Raw genomic sequence first — 19,005 nt, forward strand, 5'->3', positions numbered from 1 at the left:
AGCCTGGTCTGCAAAGCTATGGAGCGTATCATCATGGAAATCATAAACAAAGACATTGGGAACCTCCAGACACTGGATCCTACCCAATTCGGCTTTGTTAAGGGCAGATCTTGCCTCTTGAACCTGGTTGACTTCTTTGAAACAGTTACCAAAGCCATAGATGAAGGGAAGGTAGTCCACACAGCCTACCTGGACCTCGCAAAAGCCTTCGACACAATACCCCACTCAGGCATCATAAATAAGCTCACCAGCTTAAATATCAACCCCTATGTCACAAGATGGGTTGCAAACTGGCTCAGGCATAGAACCCACATGGTCAGAATAGCAGGTGCCATGTCAGACTCTAAACCAGTTACAAGTGGCATCCCACAAGGCTCAGTCCTGGCACCTCTCTTATTCAGTATATATTTCTCCGAAGTACAGGCTAACATGGGTGGACTATGGCTGACCAAGTTCGCAGATGACCGCAAACTAGGTGCCATAATCGACTCTCCGGCTGACACAAGCATCCTCCAAAAGGGTCTCACAGAGACAGATAACTGGTGCCAGAGCCATGGCCTAAAGCTAAATGCCAAAAAGTGCGTAGTCATCCCCTTTGGGAAAAACAAAGTGCCCACAAATTACCACATAGGTGGTAATCCATTAAGTATGGAAGAAGTAATTAGGGACTTGGGGACCCAAGTAGATAGTAATCTCTCCTTTGACAATCACATTGCCAAAGTGGTTAGAAAGACCTTCTATATAGCCCACCTTATCACAAAAGGGTTCACATCTAGATCAAGAGAGGTCATTGTGCCCCTCTACTCATCACTTATCAGGCCCATAATTGAATACAATGCCCCATTTGGGATGTACCTTACCCGACACCTGCAGCAACTGGAAAGACCCCAAAAGTACCTCACCAAGAGGATCAAGGGACTCAAAACAGATGCCCTATGCAGTTCAGCTAAAGAAACTCCAGCTCTACTCAGTTGCGTACCGCCTACTCAGAGGCGATCTGTGTCTGACATATAAAGCCATGTCCAACCCAGAATTAATGGACATGCTCCACCTCAGGAAATCCAAATCCCTTAGAGCTACATGCTCCAGGGATTTAAACCTCAGCACAGAAATAAATAGGACATGCTAGAGGGACAGATTCATATCCCAGAGGCTCCCCTCACTCTGGAACAAAATCCCAATCCATGTTTGGCAGAGCCCCTCACTGACCCTCTTCAAGAGAAATCTTGACGAGTGGATGGGAGATCGTAAGTTTACCCCTGGGATCTCTTCTGTGTCCCTGCTTGACAGAGGTACAGTAAACTAACCTTAAAAGGGCTACCTTCTGTGACCTACTATACAGAGGCACAGTCAACTAATCTAAAAGGGTGGCGAAAGCCAAACACACTCTGGCTAGGCTTATAAATGCCCTAGGGCAGATAGCCTAGTATTAACCTATGAACCTAAGAACATAGCATCCATGGGACCTGACAACATCCCAGGCTGCATTCTACATGACCTACAGAACAAAGTGGCACCCCCCTAAATACCATGTTCAATCATAGCCTCACCTCAGGCTTTGTGCGCACTGAATGGCGCACAGCGACGATTATCCCACTCCATAAAGGGGGAGCCACCATGGACCCCAGGAACTACCCCACCATTAGTCTGACGAGCCTGGTCTGCAAGGCTATGGAATGTATCATCATGTAACTTATAAACAATGACATTGGTAATCTCCAAACTCTGGACCCCACCCAGTTCGGGTTTGTAAAAGGCAGATCATGTCTCCTAAACCTGATAGACTTCTTTGAAGTGGTACCAAAGCCGTAGATAAGGGTAAGGTGGTTCACACAGCCTATCTAGATCTCGCCAAGGCTTTCGGCACCATCCCCCACTCTGGAATTATAAATAAACTCTAGGTATAAATCCCTATATCACAAGATGGGTTGCCAAATGGCTCACTAACAGAACACACACTGTGAAAGTAGCAGACTCCAAATCCAACTTCAGACCAGTGACAAGTGGAGAACCACAGGGTTCAGTCCTGGGTTCTCTCCTGTTTAGTATCTACTTCTCTGAAGTACAAGCTAACGCAGAAGGTCTTTGGCTAATGAAGTTCGCAGATGATTGCAAACTAGGAGCCATAATCAAAACTCCTGACAATGTGGAATCCTACAAAAGGGCCTCACTGAGACAGATGCCTGTTGTCAAAGCCATGGCCTCAAGCTCAATGCCAAAAAGTGCATTATCATCCCTTTTGGTAAAAGCTCTGTACCCATGAACTACCACATAGGCAGTAGTCTACTTAACACCGAAAGTGTGATAACAGACCTTGAGACACAGGTGGACAGTAGTTTCTCCTTTGATAATCACATCGCCACATTAGTCAGAAAATCCTTCTACATGGCACACCTCATCACAAAAGGTTTCTCATCCAGGAAAAGAGGTCGTCGTTCTCCTCTACTCGTCACTCATTAGACCCATTATAGAATACAACGCCCCTTTTGGTATGTACCTCACAAGACATCTAGAACAACTGGAAATGCCGCAGAAATACTTCACAAAGAGGATTACCGGCATCAAACAGATGCCCTACACAGACTGTCTCAAAAAACTCCAGCTTTACTCCGTTGCATATCACCTACTCAGAGGTGATCTCTGCCTAACATACAAAGCTATGTCAAACTCAGAGCTGTTGGACATGTTACACTTAAAGAAATCCCAATCCCTCCGAGCTACTGCTCTTGGGACCTAAACCTTGTCACCACAATAAACAGAACATGCTGAAGGGATAGATTCCCATCCCAGAGACTTCCCATACTCTGGAACAAACTACCTATCTATATCAAACAAAGCTCCTCATTAGCACTCTTCAAGAAAAGTTTTGATGATTGGATGGGAGATAGGAAATTCACCCAGGATCACTTCTGTGGCTCCGCTCGACAGACAGGGGCACAGGAAAATAATTTTCTTGGGTGGCGAAAGCCAGGGTACCTTTTTGGCTAGGCTTATATAGGCCCTAGGGCCAATAGCCTAGTACCTACCTATGAACTTGTATGCAGTAGTTTTTATATAGGGAAACAGTAAGTAAATTAAAGGAAAGAATTTTAGAGCATGTCAGAGAAATTAAGAAGGGATTCTTTAAATGCTTTACATAAACATAGCATGACATGCAGAGGATAAAATTTTTATACAGTATTACTGATCAAGCAAAAACTCAAGTGTGAAGGGGAAGTAGGGAGGATTATCTAAAATACTTAAGAGTATAAACAGCAGATAATTTTAAATTCTGCAGAGAAATATGGTTTGAATGCTGCAGTTAATTTCAAATGTCATTTAAAACGCTTCAGAGTATATCACATTTGTATCACATGACCCATTTTATAAACAGTGAGAATGTTTTTACATGATTTTTTAAACAAATGATAAGAATGTTTCTTTAGTCTGATGAAGTCTCAACGTTGGCGGGATTGTTTTGAGACAAAAGTGCTTCCTAGTTTTATTTCCTTCAATCATTATATTGAGTTGTTCAGTGTGTTTTAGAACGTCTCTCTATCTTCTTTTATCTGAGACTTAGTATCAGTTTGTTATTTTTTTGTTTTGATGTTTTTGATCACTGAGTCAGAGTTTTTTTTCCCCTCTTTCTGTTTGTTGGGTTCAACATACAATACTGGTATACAGTCAACAATGGAGAGTTTATGTATATACGTTATGTGGGATGTCAGTGGGTATAACTGACAATGTATGGAAAATTCCTCAAACTGTAGTCTGCAGAAAATAAATCTGTCTTGTTAATAATAAGTAAACAAGAAAAAGAAATAAGTAAATCAAGGAAACCATTGCAACGCTGAAAACAAAAAAGATACACAACAGAAATAAGAGGCACTACTTAACTTTCAAAAACGTAACTTTCAGAAAACATCCTAGTGATAAAATCAAGTCTAGATTACATAAAATATAGAATCTTCTTGATTGTCTTATTAAATCTTCCACATTGATGTACTCAGCTAGATCTAGAAAGATAAAAGCAATGAGGTGTTCTTTGATTACATTAAAAAATGAAGAGGGAAATTTGTAAACTTAACATGTTATCAGTAAACAATGAAGTGATCACCAAGCTGCAGGATACAAATGTTTACATATGTCACAGTAGTCTTAAGGGAATGGAGGACATCCCTTATTATAACTACTAGCACAAGAAACTTAAAAACTCAAACTCCATGAAATCACATAACATACCTTCTGTTTTTTTCTCTACAGAATCAAGGAAACCCAACCCCCCCAGTAAATCAAAATGTCAGTGTGTGGACATACCCCAGACCTACAAGCTGTAGTGGCACCAATTTACAATGGGGAGAAAGGAAGAATCACATTAGAATCCAAAAATTTTTGGCCTATCACTTTGACCATTATTCTAAGCAAAATTATGGAAAGAGTCATAAGTGAGCATATCTAGAGTGAACAGAAGACCTACTTTTGTCTCACACACACACACACACACACACACACACACACACACACACACGCATGCACACACACACACAGACACACACACACACACACACACACACACACACACACACACACACACACACACTGGGTTACCCTGACTTGCTTCAACTAAATTTGCTTGACATGTAATTGCTCAATTCTTGTTTGCCTGGGTTCTATTTCTTAACATTGTGTTTGCTTGCTATTGAACTGTAGCAATATATATAAAGGCTCAAGGAGTAAAGATTAATGTCACTTTGAAGGCTGATAGGTAATGGAGAAACACAGATTACTATTTTCATGTTATAAGAATGATTGCTCTTTCTTACAGCTGGCACAATATTGGAGTAAGAATGTTAGTTTAGTAAGCTGGTGTAGGCAAGTTTGTCACCTCCAAAAACAACTCTTATTAGCATTTATACATTTGTTGCTGGGTTTGAAAACATTATATATATATATATATATATATATATATATATATATATATATATATATATATATGAATAAAGAAAGAGAGCTTTAATGTGCTCAACAGAATGGGTTTTGTGCAGAAATATATGTGTTATTGTGTGTAGAGCACAAGCATTTCAAGAAAAGTCAGAGAATGTGGGACAGTGATGGTTTGTTTCAGGGAGATATTGTAGTTTGAATATTTTTAACTTTCTCTGAACAGGTGACATAAACAAATAATGAACGACCAACAGTACAGCTGTGTTCCTTGACATTGCATAAAGGAATAAATGACAAATTATTTTTTTCTGCAATTGCCTGCTTAATCCAATTCATGGTTGCAAGACACTTATAGCCTCTCCCAGAAATAAGTGAACATCAGGCAGAAACTTGGATATGATATCAATCTACTGTATCTCTCTCTCTCTCTGTCACATGCAAGCACGCGTACACTCACACACACACACACACACACACACACACACACACACACACACACACACACACACACACACACACACACACACACACACACACACACACACACAGCACTCCTTGAGGAATGCATTTGAGATGTGGGAGGAAAATGCAGCACCTGTTAAAAACCCATGGGCAATAAAAGTCAATCCACGTACAATTTAGTAACTGTGGGTAAAACACTGGTTAAACAAAGGACACAACAAGCAATGGTGGGAGAAGGACTACATATCTATTTTGATGGAGATTACTGGTGGCGACTCACAAAGCTCTACTATGATCACTTTTTTGTTTGGGCAATTGTTCTTAGACACAAAAGTGAGTAAGTGGTCTAGATAACCAAATATGCTGATGACTGCAAACTCAGTAAAACGATTACATCAGTAAGAGATGGTGATGTTCTCTAAGATGGTGTTTTGTTCGTCTTTTCGGCTTTTCCCGGTTAGGGGTCGCTACAGCGGAACTCCGGTCCGCTAATGATTGGCAGTAGATTTTTTATGGTGCCGAGTTGCCAGACCGATGCCCAACCTTCAGCAAAGGCACGCTCATTCACGCATGTCTTTTAGAGGCCACTCGACCGCGGGGAGGACATGCAGACTCCACACAGAAGGCACTCCAGCCGTGAACCTCTTGCTGTGAGGCAACAACGCTACCGCTGTACCACCACGGCTTCGTTCTCTAAGATGGTGCAAAAATATATAACTAGTGCAACAGTAATGACCTGAGTTTCAATGTCAGTAAGTGTAGCACCATTACACTTTGCAAAAAGACAAAGTTATTACTAAATAAATGATCAAATCATAAAAAAGACACTATCATTAAAAACTAGAACAGCAGTCTCAACCTCAAATGACTTGAGGGTGATATGAGCTTGACTGAACTCACCTGAAGGCACCAACCAACAACTCAGTCATGCAAAACATTTGGCGTGTAAGCTTAGTTTAACTGCATTAACTGTAATGTAAACAATTGGACTGAAACAGGAAAAAAAAAAAAACAAGTAAACTGCTGCAAAGTATAAAACAACTCTGCCCCCAATAACTTGTGACAGACATAACACTGGCTTTTACATTTCTGAACTATCACTCGTCCAGGAGATGCATAAAAACTGCATTGTAGTCTGTCTACCATAAAAACAGCTCTGGGAGGCAAGCAGTTCAATATGACATATTTTCTTTTGATTTTCCTTATCTTAGTAATAAGCTTTCCGATGCACAATAAATGTAAAATAGCAAAACAAATTTTAAAGGACATTGCTAACTGCCACGTTATGACAAGTGTCACAACACAGTGAGACACAACCATTCATATGTACACAAAGCCTCCATGAAGCAAAAACTATAAAAAAATGACATGCAGTCTTCTCAGTATGAATGACGTGAAACCTTTTTATGAGGAAGCTATTTAACAGTTTATCTGACACAAAATGGCACTAAAAAGTGAGACTGTGTACCTGATAAAAAGTACAGTACCTCTTGGTTTTTAGTGCCACAAAAGAAAGCTTTCAGTTGCACAGTGTAGAGTACAGCAAAATCATTTTAAAGGATACTAAATGATTTGTTACAATAAGTATCCAGATCCAGCCATCCATTTTCTGATAATCTTCTGTGTTTTTTACAGGGTGGGACACTAGAGCATACTCAAGCAGCTAGTGGAGTGTAACGCTTTGAAGCTTGTTCTGATCCAGGCCCTTGTGTATTGCAGAATATACAAGTTCACTCACTCATACAGTGCATGCGCACATACACCCACACACACTAGAGAGACATAAATATGCTTATACAAACAAACCTTCCATGAAGCACAAAATCTACATTTTTTACCAGTACAAACACCTCTGGTAATTCCTCTCCAAAGGATAAGAGTACCTGCAGAAAAAAGCTCTTTTTTGTATTTTGAGACTCATGAGTCCCAAAATAAACCATAAACCAACAAAACAACAAATGTCAACACTTTCCCTGTTTTTTTTTAATGTGTTTTTTTGCAGGAGGTGTAGGGAAACCCCTCCCTCCCCCCCCCGCACCTACACAGGCTACAGTCTCCACAACCTTGCTACTTACATATACTAAATCTGAGACTGCTACACCTTGCAGTAAGGGGAGGACTGAGAGGTATGGTGATCTTGGACTTGGTATATACAACACCCCCCCCCCCACACACACCAACACAGGCTACAATCTCCACAACCTTGCTACTTACATATACTAAATCTGAGACTGCTACACCTTGCAGTAAGGGGAGGACTCTCACAACCTTGCTAATTACATATACTAAATCTTGCAGTAAGGGGAAGACTGAGAGGTATGGTGATCTTGGACTTGGTATATACAACCCCCCCCCCCCCCGCACCTACACAGGCTACAGTCTCCACAACCTTGCTACTTACATATACTAAATTTGAGACTGCTTCACCTTGCAGTAAGGGGAACACTGAGAGGTATGGTGATCTTGGACTTGGTATATACAACACCCCCCCACACACCTACACAGGCTACAGTCTCCACAACCTTGCTACTTACATATACTAAATCTGAGACTGCTACACCTTGCAGTAAGGGGAAGACTGAGAGGTATGGTGATCTTGGACTTTGTATATACAACACCCCCCCCCCCCCGCACCTACACAGGCTACAATCTGCACAACCTTGCTACTTACATATATTAAATCTGAGACTGCTATACCTTGCAGTAAGGGGAAGACTGAGAGGTATGGTGATCTTGGACTTGGTATATACAACGCCTGTTTTTGCATATTTAGTCTCACTGTTCAAAACCCGTAGTTAAAGATCAGAATTTAAATGGTTAACACTGGACATCCTATCTAGATGCAACTCAAGTTTCTCATCATTTTGCAATTTCAGTGACACCTTCCTCCCAAAAATTCATCTTGTATAAATTCAGTTGTGGCAGGTAAAGGAACATCCAACTTAAAATCCAATCATAGTTACTATGACTGGATTTTAAGTTGGATGTTACTTTACCTGCCAACACTGCAAAATAATATTTGTTTTTCTTTCTTAACTGTGGTCAAGTATTATGGAGAAAAGCTGCATAGTTGAAAAAAGCTTGCGACCTTTGTCCATAATATCTGAATACAGTTAACTGAGTTTAACAGAACAAAGAAAATATAAGCTCCCAAACCTTCCCAAAACTCACCTGTTTTACTTACCTGACACAAACAGTCTAAATTCCCACCATTCCAGCTAAATAAAGTAATATTTCTACTGACCTGCAGCAAGTACTCCAGTTCCCACAAAACCATGTGAAGCTGATAGTAATCCTTCCTAATTTTTATCTTCTTACTTTATAACAATATATAAATGCTACTGTACTTTTTATTCTCCAGCTAAAACAACGTCCAACTATTCCCCAGACACAACACCATTCTGCTAAGGCTGTCTGGATTTGGACAAGTCCAGGGGTGCATGGGCAGGATGCCTATACTATGAACAAAATAATAACTGAAAATAAAAACACCCTTAAAGAAAATGCAGCAAAGTGCCAATCTACACACAAACAGCAGACAGTGGTCTGAGCCACAAAGACAAGCATCTCTCAATGTTGTTTTGGTCATAAACCGGACTTTTTTTTTTTTTAAATAAATTCAGACAAGCACCATGGGTCAAATTAAACAAGTTCATAGGATGCATCTGACTCGCAGGTCTGGAGTTTGAGATTTTGTAGCCTTCCAAAAATCAACCAGAAACAACTTGAAAAGTTACAGAGGTTTCTTTCTAAAAAGAAAAGTGCCAGGGCTGGAAAACTTGAACTTTTCAGAAAGATCTCACAAACTCTCATTATATTTTTAATTTTTACACATTACTTTGAGGTGACTTCTGCCTTGTCTATAAGCCAATCCTAGAGCTAGTTAAATTTCAAAGGCTATTCTTGGTACGGTGGTAGCGTTGTTACCTCACAGCCAGAGGTTCTCCCGTTCGATTCTCGGCTGGGCTTGGGAGTGCCTTCTGTGTGGAGTCTGCATGTCCTCCCTGCAGTTGGGTAGCATTCGAAAGACATGCGTGCGTAAATGGGCGTGCCTTTGTTGAAGGTTGGGCGTCGAGCTGGCACCTCGGCGTTTCGTAAAAATCTACTGCCAATCATTAGCGGACCGGAGTTTTGCTGTGGCAACCCCCTTACCGGGAAAAGCCGAAAGACAAACAACAACATACTTGGTATGCAGGTCAAGGGTAACAGCAGATTGAAGAAAACAAGAAAAAAAATACAAGTGATGGACATTATGTGATACCTCAACACCATCATGGTTATGAAATAAGCTGCCTCTTACAATCAGATGATGTGAGCCATTAACTTCTTTACTGTGTCTGTGTGTCTGTTGCTATATCATCATGGGTTTACAGAAACAGAACAATCAAGGTTCTTGAAGGACAGTAGGTGTTATGCATGACAACTGAATCTATGGACCTAAAAAGGCAGGACAATTTTTTTCTTCTTAAAAAGGAGAATATAATATGTGTATGTATCTCTAAGAATACGAATACCTTTAAAGATCACGTGCAAAGGTTTGGACAGGTACAAGATAACATGTACTTGCAAGGCAGGTGACATCTTCATTTTAGTGATCACACTTCTGTAGCATATGAAAGTGCTTTTTTGTAGGCTGTTTTGGAAAAATTTACTTTTATTTACTTCCCTTAATAAAAAAGGGTAGTACACAAGTGTGTTAGAATGCCTGCTATTACTTTTTATTCTTTTTTGGCAGGGACAGCTGAATGATAATGAATTTTGGAGAGCTCACAGTCAACTAATGAATGTTTTAAGAAAGGTTGGAAGTGTCATTTTTTTTCTTGTATAATAAATGCCAGAAAAATATGTACAGTTAAACAGCTATATATCGGTTAGTTTTTGTTAATTTAATTAATGGTTTTGCAGTTAGCTACTTGCTTTACAACTGCTTACCAACTGAACAATTTTATGTCCTTCTTGGACTTAACTACAGAGCCATGGCATTGTCAGACATTCGTAACAGATTTCCATGTGTTCAAGAAGTTTAATACACACACACACACACACACACACACACACACACACACACACACACACACACACACACACCAAAGGAATTAGCAGCTTTCAGGAGCACCAGTATATTTTTACAGGAGGACATATGAAATAAACAAATTGACACAAGTGGAAAACACAGGGAGGACTGGCCAGTGGTGATGTTTGCAAGTACTTTTAAAGGAAAGGGTGGTGAAAGTTTGTAATAATCTTCCTGAAGAAGTTCTGGGAAAAATGGGCTGGATTCAAGAAAGGCCTAAAGCAACTCAAGCAGGAGAAAGGAGGAAACAATAAACCACAATTTGCCCTCTACATAGCAAATCGGGTAGTCTGGTTGGGTTAGGCAGTCCTTCCCTACTGACAGTTTCTCAGTTTCTAAATTATCTTCATGTCATTTAATTTAAAGTGCTCATGTATGGTTATTACAAAGAAGTGCAATAACACACGACTGTGTTAACAGACTATATACTTTTTTCATCTGAACATCAACACAAGATGATGCTATTCTGCCCAGAAAAGATCACAAACATGTATGTGCAAATTAACTAAGAAAAATCAATACAGATTTTGGGAAAAAAGAAAAAAATCAGCCAGTAACATCTTGGGGGTATTTCCATTCTTGTGTTGCAGTACTGGTTCGATTACACAGCTCAATACACATAAACTGTCTCACATCCCTGTTTTATTAAAATGCACTTAAAGTGAAACACTTTTCCTTGCATTAGGACCATTGTTTGTTTGTTTGTGTCTTTCGGCTTTTCCTGGTTAGGGGTCACCACAGCGGAACTCCAGTCCGCTAATGATTGGCAGTAGATTTTTACATGCTGGCTTGCCGGGCCTAACGCACAACCTTCAATGAAGGAACGCCCATTCACGCATGTCGCCACACAGAAGACACTCTAACTGAGAATCGAACGGGCAACGTCTAACTGTGAGGTGACAATGCTACCGCAGCACCACCATGTATTAGGACCATTGTAATGTATAATATTACATAAGACAGTTGCATAAAAGTGATGCTGAACAAAACTAAGAAAATAATAAATACAAAACAAGTTGATAATCTGATTACATCTAAACTGACCTGTGGTAGAACATACGAGCCATTCCCATTCTTTGCTTCTCACCACCTGACAGAACATCCTTCCAGTCGCTTTCTGCATTCCAGCCTGCAACAAATGAGGTAAATAATTTCAAAATCCAAGAAATTTCATTGCCTTCACCCTTAACAAAACAAGTTATTGTAACACTGGAATGCCTCTTTTATGAAGAATGTAACCTTTTGTCTAATATTTGTACCAACAGCAATCAAACACACACGTTCAGAAGTGCAATCTAGTCATCAGAATGAGCTCAGATTACTTTCTTTGAACAGCAGCCTTCATTCAGTCAGAAGACTGGGATTTATAAGATTATGTATGTGAAGCTGGAACAAGGGATTACTTTTAAGGATGTAATCTCTTAATAGCCGTGTAAGCATTACTTTATTTTTAACTCTACAGTTATCCTACTCTGGTGTACAGCCATACTGCCTGCAGTACAGAATTGGTATAATTGCTGAGAACAGATTTTGATAACTGATTTTATTGCTTGAGATGCACTTGTACTCATTAGCGTACATTATGAATGGAAAGCACTCACGTTGAAGCAGTATTACAAGACCTCAATGGGCTAAAGTAATATGAAGTCAATGAGCAAGTTACTTTTACTTAGAATGATCTCCACATACTGCTCAAAATACCACACCTAATGAGGCATCTGGATTCTACTACAGATCTTCTGTTACTTATTTCCATTTCTAGGAGGTGGGTTGCCTGCAATACTCAAACAGCATCTTTCCTAAAATACACAATAAATGATAAAAACTACAGAATTTAAAGAAAATACCACTTAACTGATAGCTCACTGATGGGTAGCATAGCTCCATTTCAGCACTTCATTTTCCATAAATGCTAAAATTCCAGTATATGAAACACTTTGAGATGCAAACGTAGTTGTACCACAGCAACTGCGGTTCAGTACTTCCCTAATTTCTACTAGAATGTATTTCTAATGAGAGAAATCAGAGAAATATGAAGCTGCAGAATATAGTGAGATGCAGAACACTTGTATACGACACTGACACACACACACACACACACACACACACACACACACACACACACACACACACACACACACACACACAAGAAAAAATATATAAACTAAAAGCAGTTCATAGGAATAATCTTAAATACAAGGCAACAAAGTCTTGTGACCATTTATGCCTTGGCAATACCCACCATTAGACTATACTTTCCTTCTCAAGGAAAGCTAGGCCAGTCAAGTCGGTTAAGCCAAGGGTGAATTTATGACTATCCAGTTCCCATTTGAAGGGAGATAATGTATCACACTGCTTGATTTGCAGAGGGAGTTGATTACACGGGTGGGGAAGGCACTGCATAATAAACTTAACTTTCCACCTTGTTTTATTTATTTGCTGATGAAAATGTATATCCCTGGTTCTGGTATTTGTGGTTTGAAAATGTATATCCTGGTTCTGGTATTTGTGGTTCCATTTGATTTGTGGAGATACAAGAGATCTAGGACCAGTAGGTTCCTAATAGCATGGAAGGCAAGACTAAAGTCTACTAAGATACTGAATAAAGGGACAGTGCTTCCAGTCTCTTCTGACAGATTAGGTTTTCTAAGCCAGTAATCTTCTTGGTTAGGAATCTCTGGGGTCTTCCGGCTGTTTGATACACCTAGTGAAGTACATCCTAAATGGGGCATCATATTCAGTCATTGGCCTAATGAATGCTAAACATTAAGGAAACAATTACCTCTTTAGATCTTGATGAAATTCCTTTGGCAATTACCTCTGCAAAGCTGAAGGACATTCAGACTACTATCATCATATGATGACCAAAGGAGAGGGAATTTTTCAATGTAAGTTCAAAAATCGTTAACTATATTCTAATTTTGCAGTTGGTTGTTTATACTGTATGTTGAGAAGAAGAGTTGTTTAGCAAATGGGACAACATTGCACTTTTCAGTATTTAATTTGAGACCATTTTTGGTTCACCAGATATTTCAAATGTTTTGCTGAACGGCCTTTGCATCAGAGGAGGACTTGACAATGACCCCCCCCCAGTTTACAGCTGTCAGCAAATTTCATTAGTCAGTGGTCTTGGCTCATGGTTTAGAGACCAGAAAAGTAAATGTCAAACAAAAAAGGTCCCAGCACTGAGCTCTGTGGTGCACCACTGTTCAACTTCATACTCTCTGATGAGGCACATGCTGTCCGCTCTGTGTGGTTTCTGTCTTTTAGTCAATTTGCTATCCATCTTACTAGACAGGAATCTATTTGTAATGCATTAAAATTACTAACTATGTTATCATAAGGGATAGTATTAAATTCCTTGGCCAGGTCAAATTATGCTGTCTGGACAGCATGACTGCTGTCAACAACCTGTGTTACCCTTGAAAGATGTTAACCAGATACATTAGATAGGATCTACAGCTGACAAAGCCAAAGTGCTGTGGGTCTAGGCTGATGAGATTTTTAATATCATAGTTCATCAGGTTAGTTATATGTTCCACAGCTTTGCATATAAGACTTGTCAGGCTGATGGGCTTATAATTCCCAGGGTCATTAGTGGAGACAACCTTGTGGAGTGGCATCACTACTGCTATGTGCCAAACATCAGGGAGAAAAGCCAGTGGCTAAACATAGGTTAAACATTTTAAAGAGTGCTCTACCATTGCTTGTTTGGTACTGTTTATTAAACAGTCAGGTAAACTGTTAAATCCCATGGAGAAGTACTTTTAGTCTTAGACAGTATCTTCAATAAATGCTCTTTAGTGAAGATGAGGGCTCTGGGAGATTCAGAGATTATTGGGCTTTGGACAGTGGTCTCTGGGGTAAACTTCACACTGAATATATTTGTTAGTTTACTGGCAATGTCTGCTGGATCAGAGTAGGTGGTGCCATTATCAATATGTTCAGAGCACTGTTGTTTTTTTTTTGTAGTTTCCTAACATAGCCAAAAAAGACTTTGTAATTGTCCTTAGCTTCAGAAGCTAACCTAAGTTCATGGGCTAATAGTATTTTAAGTTTTTAGTTGATTTCCTGATGTTATCCTTGATATGAGAGTATTTTGATCTGCTGCTGTAGAGGTTTATACCAGTGGACCACCAGGATATTTTTCCCCCCTACTAAATTTAGGTCTGGTTGGGACTGCCAATTTTATACATTTATCTAAGTGGGCATAGAATTCCTTGTGAAACTACCTACGATGGCAACATCTGGGGTGATACTGCTCCTAGTGAATTTTTAAATTTCATCCTAGAAGTTTATGCAATTACTACATTTGAAATCCTTGAATTCTGAGATATTGGTTTCATTGGATTTAGAGATTTGGAAGAGTAAGGTAACTAGTTTAAGATCTGACTTAACTGGGAAAAGAGATTTCAGGGTGATCGTACACAAAGAAGTTATTTTCATAAGACCAATTCAAGAATATGTTCAAACTTCCGGTATGGCAGAGCAAATGTAAGCTGCTTTCTAGTGAGTGGTTGCAGGGTGCCATTTCTCCTGGGCTATAGAGAATAACTCTGACTTCTCCAGTCATACTATTAGAAAGAAGATAAAATCTGAACTCACATGGAGCTATAGAAATCAGATAATAAGGGTGCTAAACTTGGTAAAAAGCAGCTGCAACAAGAAGCGACACAGCACCAATGTGTGTGGCCTGAAAACATGGCAACCAGCATGAAGCAGAGATGATGACCCAAGATAATGGTCCACCAGCCAGTAGATACAATGGAGGGCAAGACTACTAAGATGTGCCTGAAGTTTTTTAAGTAAGTGTCACCCTGCAGGATTATGTCAAAAAAATGACAGAAGAGTTCAGGAAATTGATGATACGATACCCGCTCTCGACATTCAGATGACCTCACTACACTGCAAACAAGAATAATTAACTTAAATCCAAGGTGTTAAACAGGAAGTACTAAATAAATTCTGAGTTTTGCAATCAGCTCTCAGTTTAAATCTCTAAACACAGCCAGTCTGGGGGTGACAGAAAGAGTCAGTTCTAGAGATGTAGATACAGGCTTTGCAGAACCAGAGGTCTTGGCTCATGGTTTACAGACCAGAAAAGTAAATGTCAAACAAAAAAGGTCCCAGCACTGAGCACTGTTCAACTTCATACTCTCTGATGAGGCACATGCTGTCCACTCTGTGTGTGTTCTGTCTTTTAGTCAATTTGCTATCCATCTTACTAGATAGGAATCTATTTGTAATGCATTAAAATTACTAACTATGTTAACATAAGGGATAGTATGAAATTCCTTGGCCAGGTCAAATTATGCTATCAGCTGCAATTACTTGACCTTGAGGATCAGCCCACAGAGAGAACCTTAGATTTTTTGACTATCCTCGAAATGTTTGAAGGGGATGATTGCAAGGGCTTCATGCTGGACTTTTTGCATTGCTGAACAGCCATTCCCCTGGAAAAAAATAGAAATAGACAGAGCGCACAGGGTGTATCAGCCTGGAGTTCTAGCAAAAAGGTTTCTGCAATCAATGCTGGTAGAATTTCAGCCATACAAACATATAAACTCAAAGAATGAGTGTTATACTGCCTATGGAAAAAGGGACAGGTACTGAAAATCGATCAAGTGTGAGTGTATATGGGCAATGACTATTCAGTAGCCACAAGGATGAGAAGAAATACATTTCTACCAGCGATTAGGGAGTGCATACAGGCCAAGCTGTGTTGTAGATTACTGTACCCACCTATATTGAAGGTCTTCTTTCTTGAGAGTGCCAGCATCTTTATGGTTGGTAGATGATGCCTTAACTACTATACTGAAGGAGACAGAGAGCAGTCAGAATCACCAGGAGCATGTGGTGGCTGAGATGAGCTCAATTCTGCGCATTGGTGGTGGAAGGAAGGAAGGAAGCGGGGTGCTATGCCCTACTGTGGATGCTTTCTTATTAGGCTGGGGTTGGGGTTGGCATTTAAGCAGGTGCTAGAGATGGAGAGAGGATGAAGGGAAGACAGAGTTCTGCCACCGAGGGTAACTTTACTCTTAAGAAAGGAACACCAAGTAAACTGATTTGTGTAAATAAGTTAGTGGTCAGGATATGTTGGGGGAGGGAGTGGTTTACACTTATTTCTTTCGACAGGGCATCCAGCTGCTTAAGGTATGGCAGTACAGCATGCATCGAACGCAAACACAGAGGCAGATTGGAAACTTAAGAGCCATATCAAAGGCGAGAGAGAGTAAGGCAGGAAACATGGGTCACGGAAGCAGGAGACAAGGTATAGAAGCAAACCTAAGGTGGGATGATTAAACTGACTGTGGTTTCTTGGAATATGAACAGGTTGGCAAATCCAGACAAACAGGAGTCTTCCAATGCATAAAAAGAGTGAAAAGCAGACAGTGATGGTACATGAGACACACCTGAATAAGAGGGAGCAGAATGAGCTAATTAGGAAGGTAAAGGGGGAAGGCTGTGCTGTATAGTGGGACAGTGAAAGAAAAGAGGAATTCTTATGCTTATTAGAGGAGTGGGACCCGTTAGGATAGAAGTATAGATATAAGCAGCAGGTTTGCAATGGTTAAATAGATGAATGACTTTAGTAAGTGTGTATATTTTGCCAGGAACAAAGATACAGGAACTAAAGGAAATAGTGTGATTCTATACTTCAACAACAACAAAAAAAAACTATACAAACTGCAGCCCAAGTCAGATCCCAAATTAAAAAAACAAAGTAGAAGCTCTCAGTTTACATCTGTAAACCAGGTTTGATAAGTTCGGGACTTTCCCTTGTTGGTCCTGCAAAGCCTGTATCTACATCTCTAGAACTGACTCTTTCTGTCACCCCTAGACTGGCTCTGTTTACAGATTGAAACTGAGAGCTGATTGCAAAACTCAGAATTTAGTGCATCTTGCTACTTGCAGTGAGTGTTCTAATTTTCATGTAAGCCAAGACTAATATGCTGTTTAAAGATAGAATACTGAAGCATCTTAGTGATATTAGTTTGAAAAGTTCAACTAATACTCTTGCTAAGCACAGCATGGATTGCCCAGGACATTGTTTTAAATTCCTGGCTATACACTGGTACTTAAGGACAAAAGGGGAGACAACATCAAGAATAGCACAGAGATGGCCGAGATGAGATGGATAGTGAAGGTACAAGCTGATAGACTACCCAGCTTGAATGGGGTTGTCCCTTTAAAGCCTGGATTGACAGCACGCACATTGCTTCATTAATTGCCCTATTAAGATACTGATTGGCTGGACTGTTGATGCTTGTTATAGTCTCTTCTTTTTTAGTAGATCTGATGACGGGTCGATAGCCTGAAAGTGCTCATCTGTTCTGTTTTCTTGTTTTTTTTGTTATTTTATTAAAGTAGTTTTAAACTCGCCTTGGCTGTGATGACTGCACTGTTTTTTCTGCTTCTACTTTACATTCTATAGTTCCACCAGGGAATATTGATCATAGGACGGGATTGGAATTTACATGTATGAGACAGGATAAAACAGGTGGCCCAATATGACAATTTGTTGCAAAGGAAGCCAGAATCTTGGAGAAAATTTGTAGCATATTTGGTTTGAGTGATGTGGGGGTCTGACAGGAACACGGCATTGAGTATACCTTTACTCATACAGACATAAGAAAGTCAGATTTTATATATCTACTGAGCAAGTAGGAATGGTTAGGAGTTTGGACACTCACTAATAAAATCGTTCAATCATGCACTGACTGTATTAACTATAGAACAACAGGAGCTGTGCTCTAGGAAAAAACATTGGAGGTTCCCAGTTCATTTTATTAGGAGATGTGTGTTCCATGATTGGATCAGGGAGTTAATGGCACAATTAATGCAGGAGATAGTAGAAGTGGTAGGAGCAATACAGCAGATATGGGACAATCTGAAGAGGTCCTTCGCAGTTAGGGTTAAGGAGGGGGACTGAAGAGAATGGGCTACTAGAACACACAAATACAGAGAAAACCTAGAGAGAATAAAAATTCTGCAATCCAATCAGGGGAACATGACAGGAAAAGCGGCAGAAGCACTGGGGGAAGCACAGAGGAAGTTGTATCAGTATTTATTTTTATATAATAAACAGAATATAGGAAAGAGGCCATTAAGTAAAATTATATAGAAATGACTTCTAAGGCAATGAGATATATGGTGCAGTGGTTTAGAGAACAAAAGGTGCGGAGCTTTATTTCTAAAATAAGAGAGCAAAGAACAAGGAGGCTAATAACTGACCTGGTAAATATTTTGGTCATAATGAAATATTATCTAGATAGGCTTTACAAGGAGGAGGAAGGGTGGGAGGATAAAGTGAGGCAATTGATACAGAATCTTAACATCCCTCAGCTCACAATGGCAGAGAGAGAAAGACTATAGAAGAGGGTAACATTGGAAGAAGTAGCAAAGGCCATTAAAGATCTGGCAAGGAGAAAGTCTCTGGGACTGGATGGTATACCAACTGAAGTCTGGAAAGAAGAGGGGTATGATGCAGGTACGCTTTGTGGGAGGATATGTTTAATAATATTTTAAGGTGGCGGGTATCCCCT

The 19,005-nt window shown here is 39.9% G+C and overlaps 1 protein-coding gene across 1 annotated transcript in view; it reads right to left on the reverse strand.

The window, feature by feature from the left end:
• The window catches only part of ABCD1 (ATP binding cassette subfamily D member 1), a 1,029,542-nt gene that overhangs the window by 150,014 nt on the left and 860,523 nt on the right, over positions 1–19,005 (reverse strand). The window contains exon 8 of the mRNA XM_044080111.1: positions 11,504–11,588. Coding sequence (XP_043936046.1) covers positions 11,504–11,588 — 85 coding nt within the window. The remainder of the gene's footprint in view (positions 1–11,503; positions 11,589–19,005) is intronic.

Source organism: Protopterus annectens, chromosome 8.part0 (genome assembly GCF_019279795.1).
Source record: "Protopterus annectens isolate FY-2018-M chromosome 8.part0, PAN1.0, whole genome shotgun sequence".
NCBI classification, from domain to species: Eukaryota; Metazoa; Chordata; order Ceratodontiformes; family Protopteridae; genus Protopterus; species Protopterus annectens.